The sequence below is a fragment of the Lycium ferocissimum genome, chromosome 3 (genome assembly GCF_029784015.1).
Source record: "Lycium ferocissimum isolate CSIRO_LF1 chromosome 3, AGI_CSIRO_Lferr_CH_V1, whole genome shotgun sequence".
In the NCBI taxonomy this organism is placed as follows: domain Eukaryota; kingdom Viridiplantae; phylum Streptophyta; class Magnoliopsida; order Solanales; family Solanaceae; genus Lycium; species Lycium ferocissimum.
Window position 1 is genome coordinate 3,846,521 of NC_081344.1, and position 13,814 is coordinate 3,860,334.

Below are 13,814 nucleotides of genomic sequence, written 5' to 3' on the forward strand. Positions count from 1 at the left end.
ATTACGCTTTAGAGCGGTCCAAAAATGTAATTATCTCTTTCTCTCTTCTTCCTTTTTCTGTTGCTTTTTTTTTCGTCAGAGTTCTCTCCCATTGTTTTCACATCTTCTTCTATTAGTGTGTATGTTGTATATATGATACGCATATGTCATGTATATAATGTCAATACACGTGATACACACAACATTAAATTATTTCGTGTGTGTCATTATATTTAAAATGATATATATGATATACAACAATAGACACCCGACACACTCCACATACACTAGACGTACATTCTAGATACACCAAACATACACTCATCCCAAAACCAGTAACATACACACATAATATACAAATAACATACACACGATATATAATTATTCCACCACCGAATCCCCACTAGAAAATTACCATATCCATCATCAAGACCACCATAACCACTACTTCTTCCACCATAACAATGCAAACGCCATTTCTATTCCAAATAAAAAGGACAGATTTCATCGGAGCTAATATTTGTTTTGTCAGAGCTATTTCTTTCCATCACATATGTTATTTTTCTCATCGGAATTTCTCTTTTTTTTTTCTCCGAAAAGTTAAATATGTAGAACGTAAAACCGACAAGGTGATTACGAATTTTTGAACGAGATTTTAGTGAGGAAGAAAAGTGAATGAAGAAGCAAAGAAAATGAGAGATAGTGGCGGTGACTATGAAAGGAGAAAGAGAGTCTCCCCTCCCTGTCTCTCTCTTCTATGTCAGCGAATTACGGATAAGAGTAAGAACAGTCGGCCGAATGATTGTTATTCCACTTACGATTACACTGGCTCTATCGAAACAGAACGAACTTTGTCTAGTTGTTTGAACAACGAGTACATTCACGTACCATTAGTGTCAAGATTGACATGTTGGGAACAATGAAAGAAATAACATGATCTTCCAATTCCAAGAGCTTGGATTGAATAGGTATATAAATAGAGATTCGATCCGAGTTGTCCCCCCATATGGACCTCTATAAAAAAAAAATATATATATATATATATATATATATATATAAAGGCAAAGACAACAAACTAATAAAACTTGCTACTCCTACTTGCAGGGCCAAAGAAAAAATATTAGTATGTCATGTGAGGAGTCCGGAACCAAAATGACCCAAAAAAAGATCTTTTGAACCAAAATATTCCAAAAAAAAAAAAATAGTTACCATAGTACCTTTAACGCAGTAATTTACTCCGTTAAAGGAGTCTCCCTTTTTTTTTTCTTTTTTCTTTTGGTTAAACTCCTCTTTCTATTACATTTTCACACATTTTTACGTACTTTAGCCATAGATTAATCATGCTTCGAGACTCCGAAACTTCAATATTTTATATAGAACCCTACTTATTTTTGTGCGATTAATAAGGTAGGCTCAATACATCAAGGATAAGCAAAACTTCGGATTGTTGTTTTAGTGGTTGAAAAGTGCTTGAAGTCCATTTTTGTTTGAAGACTTGTTGTCATTAGCTTTAAGTGAAAATTGCATTATTCATAGCAATCTCAAAATAATTAAATTGCATCATTCTTAACAATATGAAAATACTTAAACTTTTTCATTAATAACAAACCCAAACTTGTTAAAATACAATCATCAAAGAAAGAAAAAACTTAAAATACATGAGCCTACACATGCCCTTGAGTTGATCTTCCGCTAAACATACTAATATTCTTCAAATTAACAACATCATCATAAATTAAACATAAAACTAAAATCATAATATTCTTAATCATCATCAATATTGAAGTCTTCAATATCGTCCTCAGATGAATATCTTGGGTTTCTTAAGACAAATCTTCTTTCTGTAGATGTTAGTTCCCTACCGGTTGATGATGCTTGTTTTTCTGCCAACTTTAGCATGTAAAATCTACAACGTCTTGCTAGCATTCTGTTATTTTCTTTTCTAATCCTTTGTACGGAAAGCTCGCAAGTGTGTCCACCTACTCGAGGCATGGTCATTGAGAACCTTGTTGGGATTTTAGCATTGAGATTTTTCAAGTCACGAACAAGACGTTGTGATTCGGCATACCGATATGCCCATTCGCAACGTAAACCACAATAATATTTACGTGGATTTAAATATTTCAGCTCACGAAAATCGTCATTACGCTCTATTAAAAGGTGGGGCTTCAAATCGTCTAGCACGAATTCACTATTATCAGTTGAGGAATCACCGGAATAGTTGCTTTGATTTGAGTTGTCATCACCACTGCTGTTCGAATCCTGTGGAAAAAATACTAATCAATCTACATTTCTTGTAAAGATGATTTGGTCGACATTGAATTTTAAAATAGATACTAAGTAGACTAAAACTTGAATTTTGCTTTTTTATTTTAGTTTTATGGTTCATTTTGACTATAACCCCACCAACTTTATTTAATACAAGACAACTTTATATAAACTTATAATAGTCATCGGACATCTCAAATAATCCCACTTGGTTTTTAATTTTATAAAAATAAACCAAAAATACCCCGAGGCAAATAAGTTTATATATGTAAAATATGTTTTATATATTAAATTTATATACAATAAAGTATTAAAATTCAACTTTGGTTTGGGATGATGAAAATTGACACAACCGCAACATAATTAACACCGTTTAAGTCTCCAATGAAACCTATTACATTACTCCTATTGAACTTAAATCCCATTGCACCTAATCCACTTGACGTCATCCATTGTTGTACTTATAGTACTGATTGATCTCACATTTGGTGAGCAAAATATTCAAAATCTTCACTTTAAGACAAAAAATATTCAATAATGGTCTTGGAGACAAAATATATAACTGATTTGTTTTATCTCCAAATTAGTTAAAAAATGACATTTAACTTTCTTAATCAATTAATCTTCAATTACGTTATATAACACTCGCTAGCATCAAACACAAATTTTAGTTTACCTTAGTTTTTCATATATGACAAGTATTTGAAACAGATGATGGAGCCCTCAAACATTGCAGGTACTGGTTATAGATAGACCTGCAGTTAGAGTATTTCAAGATAACGCAGCTAGACTTTATCGCACTATACTTTCATTTCTTCATTTTTTCTTTTTCTGGTATCTGGTCTTTGCTGTTTGAGCTTCCGTACTTGATTTGACAAGAAATAGTGTTGACACACTATCAGTCATGGCTTAGATAAACCTTATATAAACTTGAGTTTTAGGAAACTAATCAATCACATTTCTAAGTTTTATGCAAGTCTGTTTTTAATCTATCCAAGATTATCTAAGTCTGTAATCCAACTTTTGCAAAGATTTTGAAAATACTTCCAACTTTCAAAAAATGGGTTTCTAATATGGACAAGAAAATTAATAGCATCTCAAAATAGTTTGCTTGCAGTTGCCCCAAATATTTGTTTTTGCACAGTATGATCTTAACTTAAAATGGTGAAAACTTTCCTATTTAATCAAAAGATTTTCAATTAGATTATGATTTATAATATCATTGGAAGATATCAAATATCATTTACGCCGCAAGGTGGTTAGTTATGGATAAAGTTGTGTTCTTCAATTAGATCCTGATTCTTTGATGGATTATTTGTAAAGCCTTTGGTCCTGTAAAGGGAATAAACATAACTTGAAGTCATTAGAAAAGCAGAGGCAAAGGTCCCTATTAGAAATATGGAGTCATCAGCAACATAACAAAAATAGACATGTATGTGTTTTATTAATTATTTTTATTTGTTGACCATGAACTTGATGATTGTAGAATTTGTCACTTGAGTACTTGGTGAAGGCATTTTGGAATTGAGTCAAATGCCTCTAGGAAAGTTTAAGTCAATAATTTGCGTGATAGCTGAATTATTATTATTATTATTATTATTATTATTATTATTATTATTATTATTATTATTATTATTATTATTATTACACAGTAATATTTATTATTGAATGCACTAATGATGTTGATTATATTTTATCTGGTAACAATAATTCCAATCAAATGAGATGGTTCTTTTCATTGTGGCATTAGTATAATAGTTTTTTTTTTAACATCAATAGTATTATTTGATATTTAGTAGTTAAAAACTCTAGTTTCTTATGTGAACCAGAGGTGTATTTTAAATTATAGAAAAATACCACTATTGCGATTATCCGAAATGATACATCATCGATTCAAAATTTTAGAAATACTTATATATGGTAAGCCAGTGGAGAAAGTGACATAGATTGCAAGTCCTACTAATTCAATATCAAGTAGAATCCAAAGCCCCAAGACATGATGAATAGTGCTTGCTGAACTTTTGTGAACCGGTTAATTACATAACAAATTTCACCTACTGCAAGCATGTCGCAAAGCCAATTTCAATAGCTAAGTACCTTATTGGGCAGAATTCCAATGATATCTTGATCATTCACATATCCCCGATGCCTTTGTCTTTACAATGATAATGATTATGGATTTGACAATCATCTGTCCTTTTGGAAAGAAGCTTTTTTAAAAGGGGAAGTTGGCCTCATAGAAAATTTATGATTTTCCACTCAAAAAATGTTTGTGGTACTTTCCTCCTTTAGGTTGCTAATCTTTCTATTGTGTCTTTCCTGAGTTCAAAGTTCTTTCCATTAAGAAAGAGTTTGGATGAATATACATTTTAAAAGTTCTTTATATATTTTAAAATCTGAAACATCATAGTAAAAGATGCTTCAAAGTTATTTCAAGATATCATTTCTTCGTATATGATACTTCCAGAATATCATTGTTTTCTGTACCAGATATGATCTTGGTGTTGGTTGGCAACATTGTAAAATTTGCCCAAGGTATCCCCTTCCTGGTTTTTTGAACATTGCTGCTGAGAATTTAAGAAACTCTTGTTATATGGATATTTCATTATCCATTGTACCTAAGGCAGAATGAGATTTGCCCCTATGTTTCACGGTTAGTGAGGAAGCAGAAAACCATGAGAATTATTGCTGAGATTCTTCCTTTAATAATCTAATGCGTCATCCCTTTTCAGTGTGCTGTTATGATAGACGAGATTTCTAAACACTCTTGAGTATTGTTGTTGAAGGGAAGCTGAACATTTAATTGGGAGATAAAAATGAGGAGCATTCAAAACCATGTCATATGGTTTCAACCATGAAGTAGTGGAATTTTCAGCTTTCTTATTCAGCCTTAAACAGCTATCCAATTATCTTAATTACATTCTGTTGTATTTCATCTTCACACTAATACCTGTACAAACTTCTCATGACACTTAAAATGTAGCTATATCCTCCTTTTTGTTGAACATATTTTATTAATTGCAGCTCTATTTTTAGTAGCATCCTTCTGTAAATTTCTTCCTTTACAAAAATCATAAGCTATATTATATATATCGAGAGACACGATAGTTCAAACGGACAAAAAACCGTATGGATTAATTTGCTGGTACTTCAATCTTTGAGTCGGTGACAAAAGATTTGAAATGGTATCTTATATCAAACTGAGATTGCAACGTTCCAGCCTAAAAAGATGTGGAATTACCAACCAAGTAACATGTTGAGGGCGTCTTGAAAGATACTTGTGAGCTGATTGTACCTTTTTGGTCATTCACAGGTATTGATCTTTCTTGAAATAAAGCAAAAGCAGCAAGTAGAAAGACATTCTTACAAAATTTCACCATTTTCTTGTGTTTTGTAAAAGCTGCCATCCTATTCTTATAGGATCATATTTTTAAAACCTTTACAATTGTAGTTTCACAATTATCTCAACAACAAATTATCGGAGTACAACTGTGAAGCGATATTTGAACATCACAACATTTAAGGAATATCGAGGTAACATCCACACAATTTTTGAGATTCCAACACTTGCACATAAAAGATCTAAGTAATCATACGTACATGCCATGTTCTCATGCCTTCAATATTTATCAAAAAGTAAAAAATAGTATTTCTTCATTTAAAAGGAATATATCAATTGAAAATTTGTCTTGCTTTTTAAACATTGAAATTAATTTAATAATTAATTAGAATTATCCAAATCAAAATTTGATAAAAAAAATAAAGATTTTTACACCTTTAAATTAATCGAATTAAAAAAGAAAGCATACTTCCGTATTCTAAAAATGGATGTTCCATCTCAAAGAAATAAAATACCTTTAAATGTCTTCTCTTTTAAAAATATTAATAAATTTGTCCGATTTTGTATTCGTCAATAAACATTAATATAATAAAGTTTTAGATACGAAGACAAACTGGTGTTATATTAATCGTGTTTCAAATATAATATATATATATTTACTATCCAAACACAATTTATACAAGTTTGTGTTTGTTATTAATGAACAAGTTTAAGTGTTTTCAGTATTGTTATGAAAGATGCAATTTAATTATTTTGAGATTGGTATGAATAATGTAATTTTGACTAAAAAATAACACGCTTAGATCTAAATCCTAAAACATAAATAACTTAAAGCTAATGACAACAAGTCTTTAACAAAATGGACTTCGAAGACTTGTCAACCACTAAAACGACAATCCGAAGTTTTGCTTATCCTCGATGTATCGAGCACTATCTTATTAATCGCACAAAAATAAGTAGGGTTCTATATAAAATATTAAAGTTTTCTAGCTCAAACATGATTAATCTATTAAAGTACAAAAAGGTGTGAAAATATAAAAGAAAGAAAATTTAAAAAGAATAAAATAAAAAAGAGAACTTTAAAGCGTAAGAATTAAAAAAGAAAAGAAAAAAGAGGGACTCTTTTAACATAGTAAATTACTACATTAATTTTCCCTTCCTAGGTACTATGATAACTTTTTTTTTTGGAGTATTTTGATTCAAATTTTTTTTTTTTTTTTTTTTTTGGAGTATTTCATGTGTGCATCTTCTGGACTTGTATGGTACAGGATAATATAAGCTGTCAGTCACACTTTTAATTGTCAGCGATTATACTTTCATTATTTTTCCCAAATCAAGAAGTAGCACGACGAGATCCAACGGCCCACACTATTGGAATGCATAACCAAATTCGTTAGTAATTTATTAGGAAACGGACAATCGACTCAGCTTCCTTGCTTCCCCCCATTCCTTTTGACCTTTTCCCCAAATAACAATAACAATTTTTAAAAAACGTAAAGGAGAAAAGGCCATATACAGACTACATGAAGATTCTTGATCCAAAATTATCATCAAATTGTTGATATTCAAATCATATTCTAAGGTAAATTCAAAATACCCTTTATTTACTTTTGATTTGAATCTTAAATATTCAATTTTCATGATGAATTATTGATGGGTTTTTGTCCTTTTTCCTGTTTTTGTTGGTTCTTGATAAACCCCAAGAAGAATATTGGTGAAAAGATTATGAATTTTGGAACGTTTAGCTTTTGTCTTAATTGGAGTTTGCTTATTTTGTAGTAGTATAAATTACAGTGATGCCAAAAGTGGATTCTAATAGAGCCAATGAATGATGTTAATGATTTGAATTGGGGGATTAGTTGCTAAATTTCTCGGTTTTCATGATGAATTATAGATGGGTTTTTTGTTTACCATTGTCAAAAATAATAATATTATAGATGGGTTTTCGTTCTTTTCCTGTTTTTGTTGGTTCTTGATAAAACCCCAGGAAGAATATTGGCGAAAAGATTAGATTTTTTGGAAGTTTTAGCTTGTCTTAATTGGGTTTTGCTATTTTGGTAGTATTGATTGTAATGTTGCCAAAAGTGGATTCTCAGTAGAGACAATGGTGTTAATGATTTGATATAGTTTGGAGGTAGATTGAATTGGGAGATTAGTTGCTAAAATACTCGGTTTTCGTGATGAATCATCGCTGGGTTTTCGTCCTTTTCCTGTTTTTATTGGTTTCTGATAAACACCAGAAAGAGTAGTAGCGAAAAGATTAAGATTTTTTTTTATTTTTTTTTGATGACATGGGAACCCGCAGCCGCTACCCTTCGGGTGCGCACAGGTAAACCCGCACTCTGTGCAATAAATCCGCAAACCACACGGGAGAGATAACCCGCACTAGGCAAGCCCCGTGCGACGAGCTCAACCCAAAAGGCAAATCCCCTACCGTCGTAGGCAGGGGGTTTCGAACCTAAGACCTCCATTATGAAAGCCCCATGCTCAACCAACTGAGCCACCGTTGCGGGTAAGATTAAGAATTTCGGAGCCTTTAGCTTTTGTATTTTGGGTTTTTGCTAATTTGTAGTATTAGTTGTAATGATGCCAAAAGTGGATTCTTAGTAGAACCACTGATGTTGGTGATTTGATATAGTTTTGAGGTAGATTGAATTGGGGAATTAGTTGCTAAATTACTCGGTTTTCATGATGAATCATCGATGGGTTTTTGTCCTTTTCCTGTTTTTGTTGGTTCTTGATAAACCCCAGGAAGAGTACTGCCGAAAAGATTAAGAATTTTGAAACATTTAGCTTTTGTCTGAATTGCGTTTTTGTTAATTTGGTAATATTTGACAGTTAATATGGAAATTGTAATGATGCCAAAAGTGGGTTCTTAAATAGAAGCCAGTATTTTAATTTGGCGTTAATGATTTGGTATGGTTAGGAGGTAGATTGGACTACTGAATTAGCTGCTTTATCAATGGTAGTTTATACACAGAAATTGTTTATATACATTTGAAACAGTTAAGACTTAGAGAAAAGAATTAAGCGTTCCTATGGATGTAAGTATGTTAACTATCTCTTTCTTATAGTCTTAGGTCCTGAATTCTCCATCGTAACTATAAGTGAGCTGATCTTAGGATTATACATAAGAAATGGAATACGACAACAACAACTATGCCTTAGTCTCAAACTAATTCTGTTCAGATATATGAATCCTCAATATACATTCTGCCTTATATCAACCCAATTCATTCCACTACTCAATGATGTGTCTTTTAAGATATTTTTTTTTTGTGTAAGTTTGTCTTTAACACAATTTGGGACTTCCGGAAGGGGAGCCTTGGAGCAATGGTAAAGTTGTCTCTGTGTGACCTATAGGTCACAGGTTTGAGCCTTGGAAGCAGCTACTAATGCTTGCATTAGGTTAGGCTGTCTACATCACACCCCTTGGGGTGCAACCCTTCCCCGGACCATGCTAACACAGGATGTGTTGTGCACTGGACTGCCCATTAGGGACTTCCGGAGTTGTATTCAAGAAAAAAGTACTTCTGATTTTTTGGAATAACCGAGATTGTGTTATGCAGTTGGTGTAGCAATTAAATAAGATATTTGTGATTCCAAACCGCATATCTTAAATGAAAAAAACAGTTACTTTGTTGAAACCTGTCAGGGTGGTTAATTGATTCTGGCTTCCGAGAAAGCATCTTTCTGAAATTGCTACAAGACACTGGTATTTAAGTTTTCTAATCGTTAAGCAAATGACAACATGTGTACCAAATAAAAGGGTGTCTCTGCAAGATTATGAAAGTGTGTTAAAATTTTTATATTCCTTTCTATCACTAAAGGCCAGCCCTGTGCACAAAGCATCCCGCATTCGCATGGTGCGGGGAAGAGCCACACCCCAAGGGGTGTGATGTAGACAGCTAAAAATAAAATACTGATATATCTTACTGTTGTAGTTCCATAGCAACTATAGTAAAAGAAAGAGATTTGCGAAGCTACCCTTGTTAATCAATAGTTGATTTCAGAGCACCTTATACCAGAACTTGGTCTTCTCTTTATAGGAGACGCTGGAGAAATAGATTTAACATATTGTCACTTAGTTAAAGACACTTACCGTCATAGACTCATAAAATGATGGATTACACGTTTGTGGTGGTTCTACTTTTTGATTACTTTCTGCTGGTGTAGTTACTAAGGTTCTTATACAAAGTGGAATCAGGAAAGACGTAAACAAAGGAGTATAAAATTAGAAATGATACTAGTACTAGTCATTTTAGGTTATTAAGTCTTCCCTTCTTTAGCTAGAAACAATGTTGACATAACCTCTACAGTAAAAGGGTCCACCCAATGTAAACTACTCCTGTATCATTTGTTATGTTTTTTTTTTTTTTTTTTTTTTTTTTTACTTGTGAAGCCATAGAAGATAAATTGCTTGACTAGTGATGTCATGTCTTTGGCAATTGTTCCCTACCGCAATCAGAGGTCAGTGGACTCGAAGCTGAGAATGTGGTACTGGCTCTCAGGATAGTCATTATGCAGAATGCCTAGTGTAGGAATTATATCTGGAGACACATTCACTTTATTTCTGAAAGCCGTTATTAACCACCTGCTGAACTATGGCTATTACAATCTCAAATTTGTTTGATTTTTGTAACTATGACGTACCTAGGGCTACTACATTATTAGGTGATAATGATATAATTCTCCAGCAGGTGAACGAATTCAAGATGATTCATATTCTGATCGGTTTTATAATATTTTCTCAAACCCTATAAGAATCTTATCTCTCATTGTTTAATGAGCATACAACTGTAGAAGGGATCGCTCGACAAATCACAAAAATGAGTGCTGTATTCAACAGCCCAATCCCAGTCATATGGTTTAGGTTGCTTCATTGTTGTTCGTTCAGTGCACACGAGGCAGAGCTAAGATACTTCTTAATAACAAACAACATCATGACCATTATTGCGTTAACTTATTCAGAATATACACCTTAGAGTCTTACTCTTTTTTCATATCTTAAGATTACTTAACTCTATATACTTTATGTTAGGCATGGGCTGCAAATGAGAAGTTCTCAGTAAATATTGGGGTTCTTCAGCGAGTCAGCTTAAAGCTCTAAAATAAACAAGCCTGGTTGATATCATTTTTGTGAAAGGTCAGATTTCAATCTTTTTGTACTCAAGTTTGGAAGCTATAGCATATGATTGATGTTCTACTCTGTAAAACTTACAATAGAGTTACTAAAAAGTAACTCAGATGCTGATCTTATGTTGCATGTTTCTAAAAGTCTGAAATGTTATTTTATAAAGACATTTGCAGCTTAGATTTTGCTTACATTTGTCACAACTTGTCTTTAACAACTTGGAATTTACAATAGAATTATTGAAAACTAACTCGTTACAGAAAGCAGCTCGAAGTTAAACTTCAAATAATGCACTCCCTTGTCCCAAACTGAATGGCTGCCTGTATCATTTATGTCATCCTAGAATAATGCACATCTTTCTGAAAAGGAAAATTTCACCAATATATTACACCACAACAAGAAATTATGTGGAACCCACCTTCGTTTTCTCTTTTGTGTTCCTAGCTACTCCTAAATATCATGATAGCCTCTGGACCCACATGCAATGCCTAATTTCAACTTCCATTGTCACTAATTGTGTCCAATCAGACTTGGACGTCAATTTGGTCATACTGTAATAGAGCATATTGAGTTATATTTTGGACAACAGTCAGAAGTAATGTTTAATTTTCATTTTCTTTAATCTTTTGCTTAAGATGCAATTTTGATTTCTCAGCTAGCTATGGCATCGTCTGCTGACTCATGGATGCGAGAATTCAACGAAGCATCCAAACTTGCTGATGAAATTGGTTCTATGATTTCTGCGAGGAGCTCTTTGCCCTCTTCCGGACCTGAAACACAACGTCATTTATCTGCAGCTCGGAGAAAAATCACTATATTAAAGACAAGGCTTGATACTCTCCAGTCCCTTCTGCCAACGCTCCCAAGCAAGCAGCCTTTGTAAGAAAACTGCATAAAAACTTCTATATGGATTTTGATGATATTATGTAAAATCATCTTTCAATTTATTATATGATATCCTTCTAAAGTACTCATCATTAAACAGAAAGATGGCAAATTAAGGTTTTCATGTTGCTTCACAAAGTTACTTCGACATTTGCTCTGAAAATAAACATAGTGTTTAGTCCATTAGCTGGAGGCATAAAATATTTCTAACGGAAAAATCAAAGTGGAGTGAATCATTAATCACAAAATTCTTCTTAATAAACGGTTGTGTGGGAATTTTTATATTTTACTTCTGATGAACATGATTAAGTTAATTCTTCTTAAACAAACTAGTTTACATAAGGTGGGTATATTGTTCTCTAACAAATGTTGCAAGGTGTGATAGATTAAAATGTCTTTATAAATCACTCACTGCACCTTTCATGCCAAGAAATTTGCAATTATTTAACAAGCAGATAATGACAAATCAAGTTGACTTAATGCATGAACTTTACTTTTAGGATAAATAGACAGGACAAAGAAGTGAACATCATTTTGCTCCTTTTTCAGGAGATATGTATTTGCTGTTATTAATTGATGATTTTTGGAAGTTTATTCATGTCTCTTTACTTGTAAACAGAACCAAAAAGGAGATGAAACGTCGTCATGACATGCTTGATAATATGATAACGAAAGCTAATCAGATGGCAACTACACTCAACATGAATAACCTTGCAAATAGGGATAGCTTGCTTGGCCCAGAAACTAAGCGACCTGATGTTATCAGTAGGGCAACTGGTCTTGACAACCAGGGTCTTGTAGGTTTTCAACGACAAGTTATGAAAGGCATGTCCTCATACACTAGGAATCTACATCCTCTTTTCTTACTTCTTTTAAAAAACTTAGTTGACGTCGTTGTCTTTCGATTTTGTATTTAAAACAGAGCAGGATGAGGATCTTGACAAATTGGAGGAGACAGTGACAAGCACAAAACATGTTGCTTTAGCAATCAATGAGGAGCTGAACCTACATACTGCACTGCTGGTGGGTGACCGTGATATAACTGCAATAAGTTTCAGTATTTGACCTTGAAAACATCTTTATCACTTTAAATTTTATGGGGTCATCCAACTTTGTTACTATATTTTAGCAGCATAATTTTTATCTGATATGCAGGATAACTTAGATTACCACGTTGATACAACAAACTCCCGGCTCCAGGTATTGCTTGTTCTCAATATACTTCAAATTGACCTTATTCTTGTTTTTGGGCTGTGTTGTGTGTGTTACACGAGTTACTTCATTCTTATATAGACAAAAACAAAAGAAAAGTACTTTTGCTAAAGTTAAATAGTTTATTACTACAACTGTAGAAACCAATGCTACAAAGTTTAATAAGTAGAGAGCAAAATAAGATTTTATACGATAATCAAAATGCTAATGGGTGCACTAGCATTCAAAACTGAGGATGGTAAAATTAGATGGTTTAATTTTATGCATCTTTTGAAGTTTGAATCCAGTTTGTCATCTTAAGAAGTGAAATCTCTGATTTTGTCTTGCTTGCTCAAGCTAATGTGATTTTCCGTTGTCCCTTGAAACAGAGAGTACAAAGGAAATTGGCATTTATGAATAAACGCACAAAGGGCGGTTGTACTTGGTTGTGCCTTTTGGTCATATTCATCGTTATTCTAGCTGTTGTCATCTTCCTATTGGTAAAGTACTTGTGATAATCCACGATGGTAAAGTATCATCCGATTCTTCTATTGTTCATTGTTGGCTACAAGAGAAGCCATGTGTTGCATACCTTTTGCAACTTTCTCTTCAATCAACTTCAAAAGTTCTAGCTATACAAGGACTGCAAATTTGTCCTGCATTTGTTATGAAAGTATGTATTATGTATATCTTGTGTTTTCGCGCAACACAGTAGAGCTTTTAATTTAAGAAGAAACAGAACTCTGCCATGGATACAAGTGGTGGTTGTAGAGACAAGTCTTGTGAACATTTTAAATTTATGGTGCAATGCATTCTTCAGGCTTATACTGGCTATTGTTACTGCAATTAGCAATTAGCAATTAGCAATTTTACTACAACCAAACTATTTCACAGTTTATGACTTATTGTTTTCTTTTCACTTGCCAATGATGCTTCTGAATGTGTAAGGGATCACAGGGAGAGATGAATCTCCACTTTCATTGGTTTGTAGCCCCTGATTGAATCGGGTCTACAATA

At 32.9% G+C, this 13,814-nt stretch overlaps 1 protein-coding gene across 2 annotated transcripts; it reads left to right on the top strand.

Annotated features, from left to right (window-relative positions):
- The first annotated feature begins 6,988 nt into the window (after positions 1-6,988).
- On the top strand, positions 6,989-13,629 carry LOC132049327 (syntaxin-51-like). 2 transcript variants are annotated; one of them, XM_059440080.1, is made up of 7 exons: positions 6,989-7,169; positions 10,629-10,733; positions 11,377-11,600; positions 12,226-12,431; positions 12,529-12,629; positions 12,762-12,806; positions 13,187-13,629. In XM_059440080.1, exons 3-7 carry the CDS (start codon positions 11,383-11,385, stop codon positions 13,310-13,312), a joined length of 696 nt encoding a protein of 231 aa, XP_059296063.1. In that variant the 5' UTR covers positions 6,989-7,169; positions 10,629-10,733; positions 11,377-11,382; the 3' UTR covers positions 13,313-13,629. The 2 variants fall into 2 exon arrangements, with proteins under 2 accessions (XP_059296063.1, XP_059296064.1); XM_059440081.1 differs by lacking the exon at positions 10,629-10,733.
- The last annotated feature ends 185 nt before the right edge of the window (positions 13,630-13,814 follow it).

Excerpts from the sequence above, each read along its gene's own strand:
- LOC132049327 (XM_059440080.1), top strand. The coding sequence starts at position 11,383 with ATGGCATCGTCTGCTGACTCATGGATGCGAGAATTCAACGAAGCATCC. Across the intron at positions 12,432-12,528 it reads TCAACGACAAGTTATGAAAG|AGCAGGATGAGGATCTTGAC; the intron begins GCATGTCCTCAT and ends TATTTAAAACAG. Across the intron at positions 12,807-13,186 it reads CAACAAACTCCCGGCTCCAG|AGAGTACAAAGGAAATTGGC; the intron begins GTATTGCTTGTT and ends CCCTTGAAACAG.